General features: G+C 46.3%; 2 protein-coding genes and 1 non-coding gene across 5 annotated transcripts in view; 2 read left to right on the top strand and 1 right to left on the bottom strand.

Moving 5' to 3' along the window:
* Positions 1-14,033, top strand: part of WSB2 (WD repeat and SOCS box containing 2) — a 21,103-nt gene extending 7,070 nt beyond the window's left edge. For 2 of the 3 annotated variants that reach the window (XM_032654426.1, XM_032654425.1), the window contains 7 exons: positions 4,609-4,853; positions 5,010-5,141; positions 8,094-8,194; positions 9,352-9,524; positions 10,221-10,331; positions 10,444-10,551; positions 11,169-14,033. In XM_032654426.1, the coding sequence (XP_032510317.1) occupies positions 4,609-4,853; positions 5,010-5,141; positions 8,094-8,194; positions 9,352-9,524; positions 10,221-10,331; positions 10,444-10,551; positions 11,169-11,331 (1,033 nt within the window). In that variant the 3' untranslated portion in view covers positions 11,332-14,033. Of the gene's footprint in view, positions 1-4,608; positions 4,854-5,009; positions 5,142-7,424; positions 7,506-8,093; positions 8,195-9,351; positions 9,525-10,220; positions 10,332-10,443; positions 10,552-11,168 lie in introns of those variants that run through there. The other variant, XM_032654428.1, reaches the window with a different exon arrangement.
* On the bottom strand, positions 12,921-24,217 carry RFC5 (replication factor C subunit 5). The gene is made up of 11 exons (XM_032654429.1): positions 24,028-24,217; positions 22,360-22,424; positions 21,951-22,087; positions 20,743-20,822; positions 20,076-20,149; positions 18,707-18,866; positions 17,918-17,999; positions 17,396-17,525; positions 16,746-16,823; positions 14,872-14,926; positions 12,921-13,790 (listed from the first exon to the last, which is right to left on the bottom strand). The coding sequence occupies exons 1-11, from the start codon at positions 24,090-24,092 to the stop codon at positions 13,694-13,696; spliced, it is 1,023 nt and encodes a 340-aa protein (XP_032510320.1). The 5' UTR covers positions 24,093-24,217; the 3' UTR covers positions 12,921-13,693.
* TRNAG-CCC lies at positions 22,956-23,028 on the top strand. The gene has a single exon. It is a non-coding gene; the product is annotated as a tRNA-Gly (tRNA).

Here is a 24,217-nt window from a genome sequence, read left to right as displayed (position 1 = left end):
TGAGGAACTGTCAGACTGCTTTTCAAAGTGGTTCCAGCATTTTACAATCCCACCAGCAATGTTGGAGATTTCCAAATTTTCCACATCCTGACCAACACTTGTTATCGACTGTCTTTTTTTCTTTTTTTCTTTTTTTTTTTTTTTTTTGCAGGCACGGGCCTCTCACTGTTGTGGCCTCTCCCGCTGCGGAGCGCAGGCTCCGGACGCGCAGGCTCAGCGGCCATGGCTCATGGGCCTAGCCGCCCCGCGGCATGTGGGATCTTCCCGGACTGGGGCACGAACCCGTGTCCCCTGCATCGGCAGGCGGACTCTCAACCACTGTGCCACCAGGGAAGCCCTCGACTGTCTTTTTGATTATAGTATAGCCATCCTAGTGGGAGCAAAGTGGCATCTCATTGTGGTTTTGGTTTGCATTTCCTTGTTGGCTACTGATCTTGCCCACCTTTTCATGTGATTATTGGCCCTTTGCATGTCTTCTTTGGAGAAATGTCTATTCAGATCCTTGGTCCATTTTAAAATTGGCTAGTTGCCTTTTTTATTATCAACCAAGTTCAGTTCCTGATATTAACTAGCTTTTCTGTCTCTGGGCTGGAAAAGTCCCAGTATCTGAATGCTGTGAGCTCCCAGTCAGATGGCCCAGCATCAGTATTTTTTTCATTTGTCACAGGGCAACTCTATGTCTGTATTTATTTACTCAGCCAACCGTTGTTGTAGTCTTCCTTGCCTGACCCAGAGCCAGGGGCTGAGAATCCTGAAATAAATCAAACATGGCCCCTGCCCATGAGGGTCTCATTTGTTTTGCTTTAAGCATTTCTTACAAGTAGCACGTTAGATTTAAGTTTTTTATAAGTTCAGTCTGAAACTTGTTGCCTTGATAATAGGTAACGCTGATGAAAATTTGCTGAGATGGGTACTCTGCACGCTGCTGGGGTTGAGGAGTATAAATTTGTGCACTTGCTGGAAGGAAGGCCATTTCGAGGACCTTAAAACTGCTCTTCCTGCGATTAGGAATCTCAGAAATGGGGTCATCTATTTATTTATTTATTTAAAAACTTTTATTGGAGTACAGTTGACTTACAATGTTGTTACTTTCTGCTGTACAGCAAAATGAATCAATTATACATATATCCACTCTCTTTTAGATTCTTTTCCCACATAGGTCATTACAGAATACTGAGTAGAGTTCCCTGTGCTATACAGTAGGTCCTTATTAGTTATCTATTTTATATACAGTAGTGTGTATATGTCGATCGCAATCTCCCAGTTTATTCCTCCCGCCACTTCCCCCCGGTAACCATAAGATTGTGTTCTACATCTGTGACTCTATTTCTGTTTTGTAGATAAGTTCATTTGTACCATTTTTTTATAGTCCACATATAAGTGATATCACATGATATTTGTCTTTCACTGTCTGACTTACTTCACCTAGTATGACAATCTCTAGGTCCATCCATGTTGCTGCAAATGGGAGGTCATCCATTTACATACACTGATTTTCAACATGAAATTAATCATATGGTAGTTAAAAATCAGAAATAGCTTAAAATCTGGTGATGAGAGAACGCTTAAGGAAATTTGGGCATTGCTGTATATTTCTGTAGCCATCAAAGATTGTTGTGTGTGTTTTTGTTTTTTTTAATCACAATTTTCAGTTCCTTCTATACTCAGTTTAATGGTAATGCCAAGATCATTATTTATTGGTTCCCCCAGTCTAAATACAAGGGACTCAACTTCATATCCAGACTTAAATCTGATATAGATTTATAGTCTGAAAAAGTATTTTTTAAAAAGCATAAAGTGGGAAATCTGTTACTTCCTTGAAAATCACTCTTGTATTCAAATATATATATTACTATACATAAATATATCTTTCCAATATTAGAGAAAATGTAAATTTGAGCATTAACCCTTTATGTGTATCTTTTGTTTAATATAATGAGGGAAATATTGTTTAATATGTTAAATGAGCAGTTACTTGTTTTAGGGAAAAATCACACATTTTTTTTTTTTTTTTTTTTTTTTTTTTTTTTTTTGCTGTACGCGGGCCTCCCACTGTTGTGGCCTCTCCCATTGCGGAGCACAGGCTCCGGATGCGCAGGCTCAGCGGCCATGGCTCACGGGCCCAGCCGCTCCGCGGCATGTGGAATCTTCCCAGACCAGGGCACGAACCCCTGTCCCCCGCATCGGCAGGCAGACTCTCAACCACTGCGCCACCAGGGAAGCCCAAAATCACACATTTTGAAGAATAATAACTTGAGGAAATGCTTACAGTACAAGGCTTACTGAAAAAAGCAAGCTATGAAACTGTATTTGCAGTATGATCCCAAATTTGTTTTTGAATAACATGTGAATGTACACATAAATTAAAAATTCATAGTACAGTGTTTACTGTGGTTAGAGTGGTATTAGGATCTGGGTAATTTTTATAATTTTCTCATTTCCAAAATTTCCCCATGTTTCACTATTAATTTTATAATTTAAAATAATTGTTATTTTGAAAGTCCTTTAAAAGGGGAAATCTGGGGCCTTTATATTCTTGTTAGGGTTGTTATACATTTAAAAAATCATATAATTTAGCGCTTTTGATATTGAGCAAATAATTGATAATAACTAGATAAATGTACTACTACTTTTAGAAATAAAATTTTCTGAAGATTCAGTTTTGGTGACGTTAAATTCTCCTAATGACTGTCCCTGGCCCCGAGCGGCCCCCTCCCACAGTCGCGTCTGCCACCTCCCATGTAGCTCATCCCTTGAATTCATTGCAGACTCTGAAGTCCAGGGCATGTGCTGAACACTAGGCTAGGACACCCAAGACTTGACTACTAGTTCCCGTTCTGCCCCCAATTTTGTGACCCCAGGAAAGTTATCTCTACCCCTAACATGTTAAATTTATGATAGTAAAATGAATTACTATGCCAATGTGCCTTAATTCCTTTGGAATAAAGTAGCTACAGATGTATCCCTTAATTCAAATACAGAAATCAGGATTTTATATAAAAAAAAAAGGTAACTTTGGAGGTTCTGAGCTGGCCTACAGAGCTCTCCCCATAGCTTGCCTTTTCTGTGCTTCTCCCCTGGATGGCCAACTAAGGCCCCCGAGTCAGGGCTGGGCAGGTCTTCGAAGTGTTTGTGTTGGCCTGGCTGGGGCCGGATGTGGATTGGGTGGGCTTCATTGAAAAGACATTCAGTGTCACATTTCAGATGTTCTGTCAGAACGACACATTTTCAGACCACATTTGGCCATTTAGACCAGGGGTCGGCACACTTTTTCTATAAAGGCCCAGATAGTAAATATTTCTGGCTTTGGGGGCCGTATGTCTCTGTCAAGACAAGTCAGCTCTGCTGCTCGAGCGTGAACACGTCCCTAGGCGAGAGGTGGGCAGACGAGCCTGGTGGAGGTGGGAGACGGCTTCACGTACAGAACAGACTGCCATCCCGGGCACACTCCCGCAGCCTCTGCTTTAGAATGACAGACTTTCAGAGTCGAAGGAGCCCACGTTTGCCACAGTCTCTCCCTAGATTCTAGTTCTGTAGTGAGCTTGCTTAAAATTCTTTAATATATTTCGATGATGCGATTGGCAAAAATATGACTTACTTAAGTTTTCGGGAATAGATGTAATACAGAAAGAGGTTCAGCTGCATGTATGTTGGCTATAGGATTTTTCATGGAAATGAGTCCCAGCTTTATCATCACTCTTTCCCCCAGTTCGATAAACCACGGAGTGTGGCCATGTAGCAAAGCAGGACTGAATACTTACAGTGATAAAGTGTACTACAGATAAGGGTTCTGCGTTTGCGGGCCGAACCCCAGGACTGTTGAATTGCTTATGCCTTTGAGACATTGTCTGCGAGGCAGAGTGATGGGCAGGGCCCTGTTTCTTAGGGACGGAGTCTTATTTAGCTTGTCTGGGCCTGTGTTTCAGCATAAGTTGAAGGTAAAAGGAAAGGCTTGGGCCACGAGATCTTTGAGGTCAGCGTGCCCCTGAACAGCTCTGTGAGTTCTTCCCTTCACTGCCCTGCTGGTTGGTTCCTGGACTGGATGTGCCATCAGAGAAGTAAATGAAAGAGCCTCATTCATTGATTGGAGCAAAGCAAGTGAAGGTGGAAATCGGCATGTACCAAGCAAACTGTTGGCCCGAAAATTGGGTTTATTTTCCTGCTCCTTGGGGACTTTCTAAGCTAGAGATAAGGGGGGTATGAGGCAGAAGAGTGGCACATGGTTATTCAGGCTCTAAGTTCTGTCCTAGTTCCAAACCTACAGCATGCTTTCTTTCTCATGAGAAACATGGAGTGCATCTTTCCTTCCACGCACCAAAACCCAGGAGAACTTTCTGAAGAAGCAAATGGCTCCCTGGAGCATCTGTGATCTAGTTATCCCACAAGGCAGGTCGCCCCACTGCAGGACTGTCACAGATGGGATGAGCCACGGCCAGTGAAGTCTCTGTTACACGAATTCTAAAAAAAAAAACAAGAAGAAAGGTCGTATTAGAATTCACTGAAGGCCTATTTGTTTCTAGGATTTCAAAGGCCTAGGTACCCCAGAATGCAAAGTCGATTGACTTGGTGGCAATTTCAGACTCATTAAGAACACTCTGCTTTTCCCAGCATCCCTAAAGGGTTCGAAGCCAAAAGCCGAAGCAGCAAAAATGATACAAAAGGGCGAGGCAGCCCAAAGGAGAAGACGCTGGACTGTGGGCAGATTGTCTGGGGCTTGGCCTTCAGCCCGTGGCCTTCTCCACCCAGCAGGAAGCTCTGGGCACGCCACCATCCCCAGGTGCCAGACGTCTCTTGCCTGATCCTTGCTACAGGGCTCAACGATGGGCAGATCAAGATTTGGGAGGTACAAACAGGTAGGTCATTTCTGGCTGGGATCAGGCCCCAGGGGGCTCTCGTGCACATTCCGATCAGGGACCAGAGGGGCCGCCAGTTGGCTGAGGGGTGTGGCTGTGACCTGTAGGCCAGAGCTGCCGCTCCCCCTGATCGAGTGCCCCTCTCTCTCACGCTAGGGCTCCTGCTTTTGAATCTGTCTGGCCACCAAGACGTCGTGAGAGATCTGAGCTTCACACCCAGTGGCAGTTTGATTTTGGTTTCTGCATCCCGAGATAAGACTCTTCGCATCTGGGACCTGAATAAACATGGTATGGAGGTGACGGAATGACTTGGCAACCCCAAAATACTGTATTTGCCCCTCTTTCTACTTGACCAGTGTCATTTTATCCAGAACAGTGTTTCTCAACCTTTTTTTCTGTTATTGCCTCCTGAGGAGACTTTTTAGACATGTTTTTCCTAGTCACCCCCCCCCAGCCCCCTCACCACCTGGGAGATTTTCATGCCAAAAATACATTGAATATCTCTTCAGGTACTGGATGTGTATCTGTGCTTTGTACATTAAAAAGGTCAGATTTTTCTGGCCATCAAGAACCAGTTTTCACCCCTCTCGAAAATACATGGTGTAGAATAGGTTTTCTCAGCTGTGGCACTCTTGCCATACTGGGCTGGGTAATTCTTTGTTACGGACCTTCCTGTGCATTCTGGTGTGGAGCAGCATCCTTGCCTTCTTAACCCGTGAGATGCCAGTAGCACCTTCTCTAGTTGTGATAACCAAAAATGTCTCCAGACAGAGCCCAGTGTAAACATAAAGGCCACAGCCTCCCCGGGTTGAGAACCACTGATCTGGAAGAAGTCATCCATGTTGGGTACTTCCTGTTAGAAGTAAAGTTTCTTTGTACAGTGGAATCTAGGTCTACGAGAATCCTCTCAGGCTGGGGTGGGGAGGGGGGCGGTCAGCCCTAGTGCAGTTCTGCTCTAAGCAGGACTGTATCCCGGAGCAGCCCGATGGAGAATTCCATACATCTCTGGTGTTTCTCCTCAGCTGGGAGGGTGACACAGGGAAGGGGAATTGGTTGCCGGGCCATTTCTCCCTCGCAGGCATGGAGGGAGGTGGAAGGAGGAAATGGGGACGTGGGCGGTTCATGAAGAGCACCCTCGTCCCTGATGATTCAGAGTCCGAGCGGTGACTGTGCAGCTCTCCACACCACGAGAGGGGCCCCGTCCCTGCCCTCTCAGAAATGAGCCTGATAACTTGTCAGGCAACTAAGGAGGTGCTTGTGGTGTCCTCATCTGAAGGCATCGAGTCACGCAACGCGCCCTGGGTCCCGTCTGCCCGTTGCTGTGGAGCTTGTGGCTGTGTGGTCTGAGGTGGGCCTGCTGACTGGGAGGGTGCTCAGACGCAGTGCCTTTTTTTTTTTTTTTTTTTTTTGGCGGTACGCGGGCCTCTCACTGCTGTGGCCTCTCCCGTTGTGGAGCATAGGCTCCGGACGCGCAGGCTCAGCGGCCATGGCTCACGGGCCCAGCCGCTCCGCGGCATGTGGGATCTTCCCGGACCGGGGCACGAACCCGTGTCCCCTGCATCGGCAGGTGGACTCCCAACCACTGCGCCACCAGGGAAGCCCCGCAGCGCCTTTTTTAATGAGTGTTGCAGGCACCTTGCCACCATCTGAGGCAGGGAGGGAGGACTCGCTGAAGGGGCTGAGAGTGGGCAGAATGGACTAGGCCAGTTACTAGGGCTTTTCAAGGAGAGGAGGGGACTAAAGCAGTGTCCCCAGGCACGGAGCCCTGCCCTCCCACCCTGCCTTGATTTATTCACTCACACCTACCCCGGGGGAGCAGGTACGCTTCTTACTTGAGAGCTGAAGAAACCATGACTGACTTTCATAAAATTTATTTCTGTATACCCACACATACACATGAATTCTTAAATGCGTATGTATGACCATATACATTCTTCCCCCCTTTTTGGGGGCTTCTCCCCGCAAACTTTCTCATCCTCCCCTCCTTTGCGTTCCTCCATAATCCCCCTGCAGTCCTGTCACCCATGCTAAATAAGACCCTTCCATATTGCCTTCCATATTTTTCTCTATACTTGCGTAATCCTATTCAGACACTCGCTTTTTAAAAATGATTAATTTATTTATTTCTGGCTGTGTCGGGTCTTCCTTGCTGCGCGCGGGCTTTCTCTGGCTGCGGGGAGCGGGGGCCGCTCGCTACTCTCCGTTGCTGTGCGCAGCCTTCTTATCGCAGTGGCGTCTCTTGTGGAGCACGGGCTCTAGGCGCGCTGGCACGTGGGCTCAGCGGTTGTGGCTCGCAGGCTCGGTAGTTGTGGCGCACGGGCTTAGTTGCTCCGTGGCGTGTGGGATCTTCCTGGACCAGGGCTCGAACCCGTGTCCCCTGCATGGGCAGGCAGATTCTTAACCACTGTGCCACCAGGGAAGTCCCAGACACTCACTTTTACATTTATGGATTTGGGGGTCATTGTTTCACAAAAATGGAATCATATTCTTCACATTTTTTCTGCATTTTTCTTTTTTATTAGACAGTACTCCATGGAAAATCTAGTTCCTTAATTTCATCTGACTTAACAGGTGGAATACTACCCTTTATTCATCCATTCCTCTGTTGATGGGCATTTAGCTTTTTCCCAGATGGAGATCTGAAGAGATGACGTGAGTGACCTAGGGTTATGCGCTGAGTAAACAGTGGAGCCAGGATTCAAGGCTGAGTTTACCTGCCTCCAGAGCATGTGGCCCTAATTATGCTGCACCACTGCTCATCCCGACATCCTGGCGAGGGTGGGAGCGGGGTGAGAGTGGGATCCTTGTGGCCAGGGGGAAACCATTACAGAGCATAAATGACAGAGAATTGAAGGTAAACACTTTCAAATTTGGAAGGATGCTTCAGAGTAACTGAGGTGGTTGGGGGACCTGAAAAGAATGTTCTCTGTTATCAAAGGAATGTATCAAACCTGATCTGTGGACAGCCTTTGTCCCACTGACCTTGTGGATTTTGGTGAAACAGTAGGTAATGATTTCCCTTGGGCATTATAACGTCATGTTAATAGATTTCAGGCATTTAAATGATAAATCCTGTCATATTTCTTTCTCTGCATTAAAAAAGGGGCCCGTGGGCTCAGCTGCTAGAGAACCGCTGGATATCGTGGGTGGGGCTGGGGGGAGGCACCACTGCCGGTTCTTCAGGCTTCCTGCTCTGCGGTTTTGGGAGTCGGCTCACCGTGTGCTCCATTTCGCTGACAGGTAAACAGATTCAGGTGTTATCGGGCCACCTGCAGTGGGTTTACTGCTGCTCCATCTCGCCAGACTGCAGCATGCTGTGTTCTGCAGCTGGGGAGAAGTCGGTGAGTCTCAAACTTGGGGTGCCCTTTGCTCTGTTGCTTCAGTTCAGGGAAGCGGCCTCATGCGTGAGAGGGTAAGTGAGCCAGCGTCCTTGAAAGCCGCCTGCAAATCAGCCCCAGCGGGAGGCACGCTGCCGGGCTGAGGCCCCTCCTTTTCTGATTTGCACTTTGACACAAACCAAACGGGAGGAGGTGTTTGGAAGCAGGTCGCTCCCATCATGTCGTGGGAGGGCTGTTTGCCTTCACAAGATGGGAAAGCCATGTTTTTTAAATTTCTTTCCCTGTTGGAGTCTATGATTTTAAAAGTTGCAACCCACATGTGGATTCAGATTTCCTTTGAACCATCTAATTTGAATCCACCTAATTAGGATTTCCATTCAAATCATAAAATGTACAGTAACTTGTTGAACTTTGTCCTGAAATCCTGTCTATTGTAACAAAAGTACTAGAAACCCAGGAACAGTTTGGGAACCGATTGTTTTGAGTTTTACATCTGCATTGAGCTGTTGTTTGCTGTGACCGACTTGGGAAAGTTAAGAGTTCACTATTTGGTACAGCTCAGGTGGTTAATCATTGATTTGAGGTTTGGAACTATGTGAAAGTGAGAGTTTTCTTAAAGGAAAAAAAAGAAAATACTTCTTTTAATGATTCTCAGAAAGGTTTCAAGTAAGGAGCTAGGTCAGACCTACAGCCGTGGGGCAGATTTCTGTGGTCCTGTAAACCAGAGGCGGGTGTCAGATGGCTCTGTTGGGTGACCAGGAATTCACCTCTGATCCCTAATTTTGGTTTCATGTGAAAGGACAAGGTAGCCCTTGGCTTAGGTCTTCAGCATGCATTGCCCTATTTGCTAAGAGCGCTCAGAAGCAGGACCCAGAAGCTTCCCCTGAGCCATGCTGGCTGCTGTCTTCCTGAGGTCGGTTGGTTGATTCTCCCCTAAAGTAAGCTCCTTGAGCATGTCTGTTGGTTCTGTGCCTCAAGAATTCAGACCTGTCACTTTATTTAGGCCAGTATGACATGTTCTAGAAGAAACATAGAAAAGGGGCTGGGGCACTTAGCTTCCCCTGGCTGTGCGGCCTGGAGAGGCAGGGCTGTGCCTTCTCCTCACTGTTCACGTCTTGAGCACTGTTTCCGCCCTGACCAGGCACCTGTTCTTCCCACAGGTCTTCCTGTGGAGCATGCGGTCCTACACATTAATCCGGAAGCTGGAGGGCCACCAGAGCAGCGTGGTCTCTTGCGACTTCTCCCCTGACTCTGCCTTGCTCGTCACGGCTTCTTACGATACCAATGTGATCATGTGGGACCCCTACACTGGCGAGCGGCTGCGGTCACTCCAGTAAGGGCTGCCTCCCCGCTTCCGCTTCCCGGTGGGGTGTTTGATGGGAAGCCTGTCTTGGTCCAGGACACAGTGTGTTCGTGCTTATTCTGAGGCACTGGTGTGCAGCAGTGTTTCATTGTCAATTCTCAGATTAGCCCCGAGTGCCTTCAAGTCTCCGGCCATAGGAGGCTCTCTGTACTGCTTTGGATTCAGCATTATGAAACCTCACAGTGACTCTTTCTTTCCACTTACTAATAACTGTAGTAACAGTTCAGAATGATCCTCTTATTGAAACTGTTATTTCCAAAGTGAATTTTCATGTTCTCACCAGCTTGGTCTACTTTTCCCCTTTGTTGTTTTCTGAAGCAAATAATAAGTAGTCCTATAATTATCATGTATCTTAGCCTAAAAAAGTCTTTCAGTTTGTACTGTGGCATTAAAGCGAGGGCTGACCTACTTTGCATAAGGAAATTAGCACAGGGAATATTAGTAATCCTTCAGCCCCCTCCACGAGACACCGGAGCTGTATGAAATGCACTTGTTTCCGGTCGTCTTTTCCAGTCTGCAAATCCCCAGGTTTTCCACATGGGGTACGAGACATGTCTGGAACCTTTTTGTGGCCATGGCACTTTGGCCTCCTGCCTGGGGATGAAAGGCGGAGGGCGGAGGGCAGCCATCACTCCAGGCCCACCTACTGTCCTGTGTCCTCCTCAGCCACACCCAGCTCAACCCCCCCATGGATGACAGCGATGTCCACATCAGCTCCCTGAGATCTGTGTGCTTCTCCCCCGAAGGCTTGTACCTCGCCACGGTAGCGGATGACAGGTAACGAAGAGAAACCTCTTTCCGCGGCCTCAGAGCAAGTGTTGGAAAGGGCTTGTAGCATCACCCTTGGGGTCTGGCCCCAGGTCTGCTGACACGTCCCTTTCTCCTCCAGGCTCCTCAGGATCTGGGCCCTGGAACTGAAAACTCCAATTGCGTTTGCTCCTATGACCAATGGTCTCTGCTGCACATTTTTTCCACATGGTGGAGTTATCGCCACGGGGTATGTATCTGTTAGCCGAGCAGATGGGTAATGATTTCTGCTGAGTATTCCATGTAGCTTTTTAAGGAAAGAAAGCATCTAGAATTTTCTTGCCTGTGAGGAGGGCTTTAAGGAAATCTGAGATTACATAAAATTCTGGTATTCTCTTCTGCTAACAGAGTTTATCATTTACCCTTAATATTTAGCCTAAATGTCAACGTGAAAGATCTACAATTCATGCTATTAACAGGCCAAGTCTGCAAGGAAGCAGAAATCAAGATGATGCAGCATTTATACGGGAAACCATTTAGGGCAGAGACCACCTTACAGGGAACATCTGTAATTCAACAGGTGGCACTCTTCCCTGTTACATTTGAACCCACAGTATGATTTATAAAGGGCTGTACTGACAGAGACGGCACTTTGGAACCAGAGGTGTCTTGAGTTCTCCTGCTGCCCTCAGCAGCCTTAATTACTCAGCACCACAGCCTTCATATCTATTTCCAAGGTCCAGGTTGCGTTTCACTCTCTAGAGTCTCCTGCCAGTGCAAGTGAGAGTAGAAACATTGATATCTGTCCCAGTGAAAACATACATTTCCAAGGTCTGCCGTAACGCACTGGTTTCCGTCTCATTTCAGGACAAGGGATGGCCACGTCCAGTTCTGGACGGCTCCTCGGGTCCTGTCATCACTGAAGCACTTATGCCGGAAAGCCCTGCGAAGTTTCCTAACAACGTACCAAGTGCTAGCGCTGCCAATCCCTAAGAAAATGAAAGAGTTCCTCACATACAGAACTTTTTAAGCCAGTCTCCATAGTCTTACTTGTTTCCTCTGTAGCAGGATAAATCTTCCTGACAAGTAGCTGGAGCAATGGGCCAAACATCTGGTCTTGGATTGAAATAGAATCTCTCTTTGGGATTGTGAACAGAATGTAGCAAAACCAGATTCCAGTGGCCTCGCCAGGGGTCTCTTCCCCATGAGGTGTGAGGGTCAGTCGTAGAAGAGGGATTCCACTTCTGCAGTGATGGAGCCTGACCTTAACCTTCAGTCCACTTAATGGACAGCAGTGCTGGACCCTCTCTGGTCATTTTGATTCCAAGAAGTTTCCACTCCCTCGAATGGGAGTGTCCGTCGTTGATGCAGATGCAGAGGAGGTGTCGGTGAAAGTTCTCTCCTGCTGGTCAGAGCCACTTTGATGTGGACAAGGGCTTTCCTTCCTCTGACCCACGGGACAGTTTTCACAGAGCCGTCTATGGTGAGATATGACTTAGCTTAAGTAAAGTCCAGGTGACTCAGAGGCCGTGCTCCTGCTACAGACACTAGACTTGACTTTTTTTTTTTTTTAAAGAAACAATGGCGTGCATGTGCCGGAGGCCAGATTTGTGTGTCATGTTACCCGGGACGTATTCCTCAACTGCATGACTGTATCAGTGGCTACTGAGTTATCTGTCAGTTGTTCACCAGTTAGCATATTTATTTGTATTTTCTCAACAGATGTTAAGGTACAACTGTGTTTTTCTCAATGGTATCTAAAAACCATAGTACTTAATTCCAACAGTTGTGAAGATGTCTCTTAATTGTGTGAAGACTTGGTGTCGTCATCATTTCAGCTGATCTTCTTCTGTACGAGATCTGACTTGACTGCTTCACCTCATTGGACTCATCCGCCAGTCTCAACTCTGCCCCTAAACACAACTAGCTCCTTCAAAGTACTGTTCTTCGTGGCGTATAGTTATCTAATGAAGACACCTCATTCAAACAAAATCTGCCTTTGGAAAATTTAATATATTTTAAATTATTTTAAAAGAAATGCAACATCTTATCCTTGGCTTTCTTACTAGGTGCTTTGTGGAGGCCTGTGTACCATGATAAAACGTGTTGAAAAAGCAGAGGAGTCTCTCCTCTGCTGCCTTTGTTGCTGAAAGAAAAACATTTCAAGATGAGAGGCTTTCATCGAAGGAAAGAAAGTTAAAAGCTTTTGGCTTGCCGTTTCATTTTTTCCATTAAGGAAAGAAAAAACCCACCTTTTAAAACTAGTGAGTACAACAAGACAGCTGGGAATGGATTGGGCAAAATTAAGTTTTGTGGTTATCTTGAAATATCATGTACAGTGTAGTCTGAGAGGCTCTGGGCCGCCTCCTTGAGCCCCTCACCCCACACCCCCAGCCATTAGCTTCAGACTTTGCTTTTGTCCTTTGGCAGCGAGGCCTATGTGTGTGATGCACATAACCAACTTCTCCCTTTTGATAATATAAGAATTGGACACCTTTATAAACAGCCTCCAAAGAAAGTTGATTCTCTGATATCAGGGACGGAGGAGGCTTTCTCATATAAATGCAAGTTGAACAAGTCAGCGTCTGTACGATTGGCTGAGGAAAGAGGAGTCACTTGGAACACAACAAGCAAGCTGCTTTATTCTTGTGCAGAGCACTACCACACACGCAGCACAGATGCTCGCAGGGAAACTGCAGTACATTTGGATGAAATAGGAAGCGTCTCAGTCCTTCCAGCACTTGCAGGTTTAGAGTCCGGCTTAGTCTTATGTGCCCTGGGTTAAACAAGCCAGTGTTGAATGACCTCTGGCCCCAATAGCATCATTTAAAATGAATGTTTTCGCTACTGTCCACACCACAATTGGGAACCTGCTAGCCACTCCTCTACTTCAAAAGGAGAAATAAAAAGGCCAGTTTTAAAGTAAGAAAGAAGATTGAGTCCACTTTATAAGAGTATAATAGTTGGGGCCAGAAATCCATTAACACCTATTTAAAGTAGCGCCACAGATTAGATTTACAAACTTAACTCTGAAGATGTTCTTTTTACCTCGAGTTGGAAGACACTTGGACTGTATTAGATTTGAAAGCCTGATATTCCAAATGGGGTAGCCCATTTCCTATCACCCAGGCAACTGAAGGGTAAAAGCCTTAAGGCTAAAAAGGTTTTACTTTTTTTCCCCCCCTTATAAAACACAAATGGGCAGTGCAGTGACAGAGCTGTACCTTAAAACTGCTTTGTACATCCCTGCTCCGACCAGCCACAAACACGGTACTTTGGGAACACGTCTGCCCACCCATGCCTGGAACAATTTTCCCAAAGTGGGGGTGACTGTGTCCCCTGCTCTCAGTCACTGCTGGGCCTGAGAATAGGCAGCAGGTGGTCCTCAGCATCTAGGCTTCTGTGACAATCAGGTCTCTGGTGACTTGAAAGGCGGCAATGAGGGAACTCAGCTGTATCTTCTCACTGGTGCCAACAGAAAGTCTGTACCTAAAAGAAATCAAACAAAAGGTAAGAAGAGAATATCACAACAGCTGCCTTTTGAAGAGAACAACAGCAGTCAGACTGAAAGTTGGCCAGAGAAGGATTGGAAAGAGGTGAGAGAAGTTCATTCTGGGCAGCAATCTCGTGCATGTCCCCTAATGTTTTTGTTGCCTCAAACACGCCTTTATAAATTTGATTCAAACTGGGGGCGGGGGGGGGGGAATATTAAATTAAAAAAAAAATTGTTCCCAGTAGCAGTGTTCTGAACTTAACTTTGTTCAAGCTCTACACCGATATGCAAAATTTATGTGTTTAGGCATTATTTCTTCACCTGCAAAATGCATCGAGAGGAATTATAATTAAGATTCCCTTCCTCGTAATTCACTGGGAAGTTTGGCTGCCGTCCGTATCTGTGGTTCTGTGGTCAATAGAGCAAGACACTGGTATTTCATCTTGCCACCTTTCAAGTGCCCAGCCATTGAAAGCAAAATCATGCTACTCACAGTGTAGTGATAAGAAGTGACCTAATTGGTACGTGTGAAAGCCAACGACGGCAAATTAGTTGGCTTACGTGGACATCTATTTTGAACCTAGTGCTTTTGTCTACTTAAATGATAGCTGCCAGCTTCACTGGGGGCTAATAACTGTGTTTACTGAAGCAGGCAAAGTGGAAAATTGAGTTTATGTTTACTTTCCCTGTAATATGCTTTCGTATGCCAGAAGGCCTTAATAACAGCTGGATAGCTGGCCGTCCCCAAACGACCTAGATGTCTGAACTGAAGCAGGCTTCCCAAATAACAAGAGCATGTCTGGAACCAAGGTGGACCAGGCATCTGAGGTCGAAGGAGAGGCCTTTATCTCAAATGCGTAGCCGAGTTGTACCTGTCTTTGTGTTTATCCACGTTCTTCACATAAGCAGCTCACACCCTTCCCTGTGCTTCGTTCAATAATTCAATTCCAGCAAAAACTAAACTCTACTGTATATGAATGATTTAGACAAAACAGTTGAAACCAAGCAAGGAGAAACAAAAAACTCACAATGGGGAAAAAGAAGGAAAAGAATTAAAACTGGGAAATAAATACTCACTCAATGTCTGCCATTTTGGTCAATAAATGTATTCGAACTGAAGATGGAAAGTCAACTGGGGGAAAAACAAAATCAAATGAGTGGGGTCTGTCATTACCTACTATATATAAAAAAAAAAAATCACAGAAGTATGAGTTTCCACATCAGATACATAAGACTAACCTCTTGAGGCCACAGATCTCAAGATACCACACCTCCAGGAGGTAAAAATTGCATAGGTTTTCATAGTTTGTATTCATTTTAGTCTTCGTAGGGTAGCCAAAAAGAAAAATGAGCAGGTTCCAGAGTGATCATAAGATGGAAGAGCCATCCACACTGCCCTGTCAGCACTGGGCCGCTCTGTAAGTTACTGTGAAAGCGAAGTTCTCACTTGCTGTCCCAATTTTTTTTTTTTGTTTTTGTTTTGCGGTACGCGGGCCTCTCACTGTTGTGGCCTCTCCCGCTGCGGAGCACAGTCTCCGGACGCGCAGGCTCAGCGGCCATGGCTCACGGGTGCAGCCACTCCGCGGCATGTGGGATCTTCCCGGACCGGGGCACGAACCCGTGTCCCCTGCATCGGCAGGCGGACTCTCAACCACTGCACCACCAGGGAAGCCCTGCTGTCCCAATTTTAAAAACAAACATAACCACTGTAAAGCAATTATACTCCAATAAAGATGTTAAAAAACAAAAAACATAAATAATTGATTTTTCAAAGTCATTCATGCTCAGCATCCACAAAGTGCAGAGCTGGGCCTGAGCCAACCATGTTCTTGGGCAGAATTTCACATGCCAGCCAGCCAGGGAGAGGCCTGGAAAGGCACTGGTGGAACAGTGTTCGTGGGCCCAAGTGTCTGCAGGTGGCTGCTGGACAGGCAGAGCTTCTCCACAAGGCTGAAGAGCACATCGCTTAGAGCTCAAAGACACACTCGTGTCTGGTTCTCCCCCAAAAGGGCCAACTGGATTGGTCTGTGGTGATTCACATGTGCTCTCAAGGTAGAGAAGCAATTCTCTGTACAGGACATACGACCAAGTGTGGAACTAAAGATGGTTTAGTTGAGGCTGCTTTGGTTTTGTGAAGCTAGATCTTCGTCCTCCTTTCTTTTTGGGGAAAATAGCCTTTTAGAAATATAAACTCCAACATACCGCTGTAAAATACAGACCCTTGGAGGAAATAAGTTAGCCTTTAGGAGTTTCTTTCCTGTTTTTCCCCAGCATTCTAGAAGTCAAAAGAGTATCTGGGGGGCTTCCTTGGTAGCGCAGTGATTAAGAATCCACCTGCCAATGTAGGGGACACAGGTTCGAGCCCTGGTCCGGGAAGATCCCACATGCTGCAAAGCAACTAAGCCCGTGTGCCACAACTACTGGGCCTGTGTGCTACAACTACACGCACCTAGAGCCCATGCTCTGCAACAGGAGAAGCCACCGCAATGAGAAGCCCGTGCACCGCAACAAAGAGTAGCCCCCACTGGCCACAACTAGAGAAAGCCCGCGCACAGCAATGAAGACCCAATACAGCCAAGAATAAAATAAATAAAATGAATTTATGAAAAAAAAAAAGTATTTTTGGAACAAGGTTTTAAAAGCAAGACACAGACACACAGATACTGGCTTGGCCAAAAAGTTTATTCGGTTAGTGAATACGTTCAATGAAGTTCTTCGCGAAAATTAAAAATGTGTCTTTTAGTTTTATTTAAACTCGAATGAACTTTTTGGCCAACCCAATAAAAAAACTAAATAGCAAAACAAAACTGAAAATGAGGGGCCGGGTTTACACCTCTTCATTCCTGTTTCTGTTTCCAAAACGAAGAGTCACGTTCCCTCTCCAGCCACCCTCAACCCCAACGCATGCCACCTTCTGCACAGCTTCTGAACTGCGGAAGAACCTAGGTTACCTCTGTGCACGAACAGGTGTATCTCTGTCAGGATGTCATGTAATGCCAACCCCTTTAGAGTTTTCAACTCCATGATATCTAGAGAGGAGCAGTTAAGGCAAAGGAAAAAATTCCACAACAAACACTGCAGAGAATGACTTGAAAGTAGGGCTTTTCATGCCAATACAGCTGTTTCCTTCAATCTGAAGTTGCACGTGTTGGACCCCAGTTCTTATTTTTCTGTTTTCATCTCCATTGAGGGAGATGAAAGATATCTCTGTCTAGTAGAGAACAGAACCAAATGCATTGCCCAAAAGGCTTTCCATCACTACAGCTAGATTTTAATTTCATAGCAAAACAAGAGTAACACTAACTGCTTGAAAATGACTGCACCTTCCACCCAAGGTCTAAGTGCTTCCCTCCCACCTGAGAGTTAAGCTGCTTCAAGCCATACCCAGCTCAGGGCCCTTCAGGAACAACTTGGGGCATGAAAGACAAGTACCCATCCCCCCCCACAGACATCTTGCTCCCATGACAAGCTGAAAGGTGTCCCGTGCAGCCGCTTGTCTTTTGCCAGTAGGGTGTAGGTGCTGCCTGCAGCCTGAGCTTGTGAGGCCACGTTCAGGCCTTGGGCATCTAATGCACTGACTGAAGGACAAGAGAAAGGATACTCCTGTAGGCCGTGGTGAAGTCTTGATTCAACATCCAGTCCAGAATGTTGGCGATGTCTGACTTGAGTGGGTGCCCTGTGCAGGTGTAGACGGTCTCCTCTGTCACCTTCCCAAAGGCCATGTTGGTGCTCTGGGCAGACAGGGGGAGAGTCACCACGGCTGCTGCAGCCACTGAGCTGCAGGAGGGTCAGGAGGAAACTGCGGAGGCAGCAATGCGGGTGGGCACGGGAGAGCTCGAGCCCTGTACTTTTTACACTGCTAAGAGCTGGCCGCATCAGAGGAGGCCACTGCTTGTCGGCTACATTACTTTGCAGAGTCCTTCCCTATCTTTCCTGTATTTGCAACAAATTATTCTTTCAATTAATCAAAACACAAAGGTGGGCGTACATCCTTGACATACTATGAGATGTCTTACCAGTTCCAGATTTCTGAATTAACACATCGGTCATGCTGTTGCTTATGTCTTTCTTGAAAAAGTATTCTGAAGCGCCAACTCGAGATGTGCTAGGAGCAGTGCCCTACCTGCAAGATGTTCAGAGCCCTTCGCATGTCTCCACTGGAAAGAGTTACGAGCGCTTTCATCCCGTCTTCACTTATGTCAACTCTGCAAGGAAACAGGCAGGAGGGATATAGAGGCCCTGAGAGCACAAATGCTCCCCGAGGGGACAAGATGGACTGTGAAGATCAAGGCTTTGAAACAATGAAAGAGAAAAAAGGGAAGGACGGAGTCAACAATACTCTCCTGATTTACAGGCTCCAGAACTTGCTCTGGCTACTGGGGACGTGGGCCTCACGTGAGTAGTCACAGCCCAGTGCAAGTCTAGCAAGACACCATTTGGGACCAAGCATTGCTGTGTTGAGCAGGTAGCTTTGGATTCTGTTCTCTGGAGAGGAGAGGGTGCTGGCGAGATCTGCGCTCGCAGAGCCCAAGCACCCGTCGAATCAGCAGCAGCTCGGGCTGGCTACTTGCTCGGCATCTGATCACGCAGAATGTGATGTCTCAGGACCTGCCCTGCTAGTTGAGAAAGGCCACAGGCTTCTTAACGGGAGGGACCTGGCAGCGCGCAGTTTCCAAAGACAAAGAGTAGGAGGAAAGTGGGACCGCTTCTAGGGGAGGATGATGGACTCCAGTAAGGAACCAAATGACCTTTATGAAGAATTACCAGGGCGGCCGACAGACAGTGAGGTTTACCCTGTGCCAGGCTCTCCCGAGTTGTTTACAAACGTTATCGCCTTCAGACGTACCAGTAGCTGCCTTACGTGACACCCAGTCCCCAAGGCCCCCCTTTCCCTGCTTTTCAACATACTTACTTCTCTTCTTCTGCGACATATTCCAGGCGGGGAACCATGAGTTCAGGGGTCAGGGGACCGAATCGGAACCTTGTACACCGGGACTGCAAGGCGGGGATGATCTTTGACAGATAGTTACAGATGAGGCAAAATCTGGTATTTTCAGTAAATTTCTCAATCACTGGCAAGGGAAAAGAGAACCACCTCATGTCCATCCTGATTCTTCAAGGGACCCAGAAACCCTGAACTTTCCTATGGTCACGTGAAGCGGGCAATCAGGAATGCAAACAAGTGGGAAAGCTACTGCAGCGAGAGACGGTGAGCCTGGAGACCAACCACTCTCTCCCCAGAGCTGATGCACACGTCACGTCCACGGGACTGGACAAAATGCTTCCTTTTCCATGACTGGCTGTGATCCCGGCACCCTTGCCGTTCCATTCCACTAAGATATGAAATCCAGTACGCCTGCCCTTTTGCATAAAATCCTATTTGGCAAAAGGATGATGTGCCACCTTCTACTGGGCGGGGGAGGGGGGGTGGCTTTTTGCAGACTTTCCAGTGGACCTTGTCTCGAACCCTTAGAGCATTCGAGAAAGCATTAACCCGAATTCAGAGATGCCTGTGACACCAGTTTCATCCTGTCGGTACCAACGTTCTCACGCTGGGATCTGCCCAGACTGACTCCAGAATAAGATGCTGAAGAAAGGCAGCCAAAGCCTCTAGGACCGGAAGATATTCTGTCCTCCTCCTCCGCTTCTTAAACATGGGCTGCAATCCACCCCCCCCAGAATTCCTAAAGATCGCCTTCTCTCCTAGCTGTCTACCGCAGAATCTTAATGAGAGAGATTAAGAATGTCCTTGCAAAGAAATTAACTGCACCTTTAAGACCAACAAATCACAGTATACTCTCCTTTCCTGGCCCAGTCGTTCTCCTGGCAAGTAGGGAAGTCATGTCGGCTTTCTGAGTGCAGCTAAATTTCCAGTGTTATTTTCTTGGCTATATTGTATCTAACGGTACCAACAGCAGAAAGACCTATCTAGCAGTTTAGAAATGAAAGACTTCCCATTCCCCCCCATCAAACAGTACAAATTCCCGACCCTGAAATTGAACCCAGCGGAAAAGTAGGATGAAACACCAGTGTCTGGTCATACCTAAAAGTCCCCAAAAGGCTAATGTCTTTACGCTATTAAAAGGGGTAACCACCGGTATAGAGATTTTTGTCTAGGTCATCAGGTGGGATACACAGTGAAAGGTATCTAGAGATTTCGCTGGGCCAGAAGATGAATGAAAATTGAGAAGAAGCCACATCCTATCTCATGTCCAAAGTTGCTAACTCTCCTTCCAAAGCATTCCTCAGCCATACACACCGTACACGGCTGTGCTCCTTACCTCTCCGCAAGGCGTTCTGGGCGTCCTGAGTCATGGCATCAGCTTCATCCAAGATCACTAGTTTAAAGCCTTTCCTAGGAAAACAATTGGTACCACCTAAAAAGCTTCTTCAATCTCCCTTTGACTTCCAGGCCCAAACCTACACCTTCACATTTGTGCCATCAGGCCCTGGCTCATGAAGTTCATTTCTCCTAGAACTCTGACCAAAGCAGACATCTGTGGTCAAAGCGCATGGAGGTCTAATTTCTGTATTTGTGTTAGATTATGTCCTCTGGAACCTTCATCTTTCTTCCACCCAGTAGCCTCTTATTCTATTCTAGTGCTGCTTTTTCCTCTTTTTCTTTTTTTACCACCATCCTAGTTATCCACCCTGATCTCAATTCATTTTTGTTTAAATTCAAACTAGCTCCTCCAGTCTTATGATGTAATGAAATTAATGCTTCCCCAGAGAACTTGCTAATATAGATTTAGATAATATTTTGTTTTAATATTTGCATTTTAATATGTCTTACCACCATTCCTGTACTTTATCTCTCTTTCATGACTGCTTTTGACAAAGCCTTTTTCTTTTCCCCTTACTTTTACAAACTGGCAAAGGAGAGGATTTAAGAAATTAAACTCACTGATCAAAATCTTTAGGGAGAGAAATTATGCAAAGAATTCTTACTTAAATATTGTCCTTGTGCTAGCAAAGCTCAGGATTGGTCCCCGAACGATATCTATTCCTCGGTCATCTGAAGCATTCAGCTAAATGTGAAAGAGAGAAGCCAAAATAAATAGAAAACGTGTTGGTGTGCTAGCTGTGAATTAATGTACCTTTTCATCAATCCTGTCATTAAAAATAAGATGACAATTATATTTAAAACTTACAACTCACTAGATCATTCCATTATACCCTGAAAGGCCAATCAACGTGTGTGTTTCCTCCCCCTTCTGGGGACAAAATCACTGACGTGCTCCGGGGGAGAATTAACTGGTCTGCTCACAGGGAACAGCGCCTCTGGCACGAGCAGAATGATGCTAATTTTAGCTACCACAACCCAGAGCAACCCAGAAGTTACCAAGTCTTTAACACAATGAAGTAAGAACACTGGTGGCAGCAAGGTTCTATAATACAAAAGCAAGTTAAACAGTTTTTTTCTTACAATATTTAGAATTTCGTAAGCTAAGTTTATCGCTCGAGTCCTAGTAGTAAACAGACGGCATACTCAAATTCAGTAATTTGAAGAGGATTAAATGAAGAGATAGTTTAAAAGGTGCCGGTGAGGTGTGGGGAAACCACAAGGGCTATGCAATACCTCAAGGCCTACTGGGGCCCATTATCACCCCCAAGTCTTAAGGGGTTGGTGGGGGAGTGGCACTGGCGGGGTGTGTGTGGGGGAAAGGCTGCGTGCTGTGCCCTGCGGGTGGGGAAGCTGTTGGCCTGTGGTGACCCCCAGGGCAGGACCAGGCATCCTTCTCCCTTCCCCAACCCCTTCCAGGCCCCTGCTGGCCAAACCCAACCAGGAACCAGAGGGCAAGAGAGCTCGCAGTCGACACAGCTCAGCCTTCCGGGGCGGGGCAAGAAGAGCATGGAGCAACATGCAGAAGGGATCTGGGGGCACATGGGAGAGAGCCATCAACCGAGCAACCACTGAGGATTTGGGTAAAAGTTGGCAACAGCAAAGAAAGACACCCAGTCCTACCACTGCCCTTTAGCTTATACCAGTCCAGGCAAAAATGTCAATTATAGAAAAAAAGTGAATTAAAACATCTTATGTCTCCTTCTTTCCCAACCACCAGCAGGGCAACTAACTTGTAAAGTAAAACAAAACTAGCAGACCTAAAAGTAAGAGGCTGGAGTGGTTCGAGAGTAACAATAAACCTCCCATTTACCTCCAAGACCATGGAGCCAAATTCCTTATCTTTGTACAGCTGTTTAGCACAGGCCAGGATGGTGGATGTCTTTCCCGTCCCTGGAGGACCATAGAGAAGGAGGTGCGGCAGGCGGTCCTCACTGATAAACTTCTGAACTGAAGGTCAGGGGGAGAAAGAGAGAGGCCATCAGTCTCTGAGAGTTGCCTCATTCACTGCAGGCCCGAGTTGGGCTGAAGGTACTTCAACCATATGTTCAAATCTGGGTCAGATGCAGGAATGAAAAATCTGAAGGACTCAACTCTTAAAGCCACATCCCATAAAGCTCAATCAGATCCTTCAAAATTATTACTCAGTAGAGACAACATTCCTAAGAAGTGTATCCAGGTCCTTCGACTAGGATACCAGCTGCTGACACATGGATACATACTGGTACTCAAGATGTCCTGATGAGAAATGAGATCATCCAGTGTCTGTGGCCGGTATTTTTCAACCCTGAAATACAATTTAGCATTGATTACAACATATATAAAGGCAAGAACATTTTGTTATGTGCAAAAGAATCCTTTCATATCCTAACTAAAAGAGAAAAGAGATACAAAACCCTTTAACAGTGGTTCTCAACTGGAGCCATTCTGTCCTCCAGTGAACTCTTGATAATATCTGGAGACATTTTCCACTGTCAAAGCTGAGTGGGGGGTACTACTGGCATCTAGCGGATAGGCACCAGGGATGCTGTTAAACATGCTGCAATGCACAGGACAACACCGATGCCTTCCCACGACACCCCACATATCTGGCCCCAAATATCAATAGTGCAGAAAAACTGCTCTCATTTCATCTTTCCAGCTGTCTGCCCATAATCTCAACCTGGATGGGCACCTAAGTTAATCCAAAATTGAACTCATATCCAAATATAAATTAACAGATGAATGGATAAATAAATGGTGGTATAGCCACACAAGGGAACGTTATTTGGCAATAAAAGGAAATCAGTTACTGATATAAGAAGCCAGTAACGGGACATCCCTGGTGGTCCAGTGGGTAAGACTCTGCACTCCCAATGCAGGGGGCCCAGGTTCGATCCCTGGCTGGGGAATTAGATCCCGCGTGCATGCTGTAACTAAGAGTTCGAATGCCGCAATGAAAGATCCCACATGCCGCAACGAAGATCCTGTGTGCCACAACTAAGACCCGGTGCAGCCAAAATAAATAAATAAAAATTTATTTTAAAAAAAGAAGAAGCCAGTCACAAAAGGCCACGTATCATATGACTCCATTTATATGAAATATCCAGAATAAGCAAATTCATTAGAGACAGAAAGTAGATTAGTGGTTGCCACGGGCTGAGGAAGGGGGGATTGGGGAGTTGCCAATGGGTACGGGGTTTCCATTCGGGATGATGAAAAATTTTGGAACTAGATAGTGGGATGGTTACATAACATTCTGCATGTACTTAATGCCACTGAATTGTACATTTTAAAATGGTTACAACTGTGAATTGTATGTTATGTATTTTTATTACGATAACAATAAACTGAAAAGAAACAACTTGGGGTTTTCCGAAATCCAGTCAAATCCATTCAGTCTTTAAACCATCACTAAGACACAGTTGTGTAAGTAGGATGGTTAAGAGTGCAAGCTCTGAATCTGGACCAGCTGGGTTCAAATACAAACTTATTTTCCAACTCTGGACCTCAGGCAAGTCATTTAACCTTTTGGTAAAACTGGAATAACAGTACCTTCTTCCTAGTGTCTTTGTAAAATTCAAACATCTAATAGGGTGCCTGCTAATCTAATAGAAAGTCACTTAAATAAAAGTTAACTAGGGAGCGTTGTTACCATCATCATCATATTATTCTAGTTTAGAATCTGACCAATAATCGTACCGAAGGAAGAGAATATTTTGGCAAGAGAGAAGAATATTTTGCCACGGAGGTCAATGTAGTGTCAGAAGACACGAGATCGAACCCCTGTGCCGATCGAACCCTGGGGTGGCGGGGCGAGGACGGGGTGGGGACCTGCCACTTGCCCACTCCGGCCACCACCTCCCCGCGCGGCCGACCCCCTTCCCCGCGGCTGCCGGGCCTCCTCCTACCAAGGCAGGTTCCTGATCTTGCCCCCCTCAGGCTGCTGCTGCTGCTTGTGCGCTGAGGTCTCCATGACAGGGTGACGGAGGTCGCTGGGTCCGGTGGGTTTGTCGCCTCCCCCAGGTGCCTGCACCGCGACCAGTCAAGACGTGACCCCGAGACCCACGTACTTACAGTTCGCGCGCAAACGCAACTCTC

The sequence above is a fragment of the Phocoena sinus genome, chromosome 14 (genome assembly GCF_008692025.1).
Source record: "Phocoena sinus isolate mPhoSin1 chromosome 14, mPhoSin1.pri, whole genome shotgun sequence".
Classification (NCBI taxonomy): domain Eukaryota; kingdom Metazoa; phylum Chordata; class Mammalia; order Artiodactyla; family Phocoenidae; genus Phocoena; species Phocoena sinus.
The sequence above is the reverse complement of the archived record's forward strand: the minus strand, read 5'-3'. Positions and strand labels throughout refer to the sequence as shown.

Bases quoted from the DNA above. Each gene is read 5' to 3' on its own strand.
- RFC5 (XM_032654429.1), bottom strand. From the start codon at position 24,092: ATGGAGACCTCAGCGCACAAGCAGCAGCAGCAGCCTGAGGGGGGCAAG. The intron at 22,088-22,359 runs GTATGTATCCAT...CCTGACCTTCAG, and splicing joins TCAGGACATCTTGAGTACCA to TTCAGAAGTTTATCAGTGAG. The intron at 16,824-17,395 runs GTATCCTTTCTC...GCTCCTCTCTAG, and splicing joins CTTCACCACGGCCTACAGGA to ATATCATGGAGTTGAAAACT.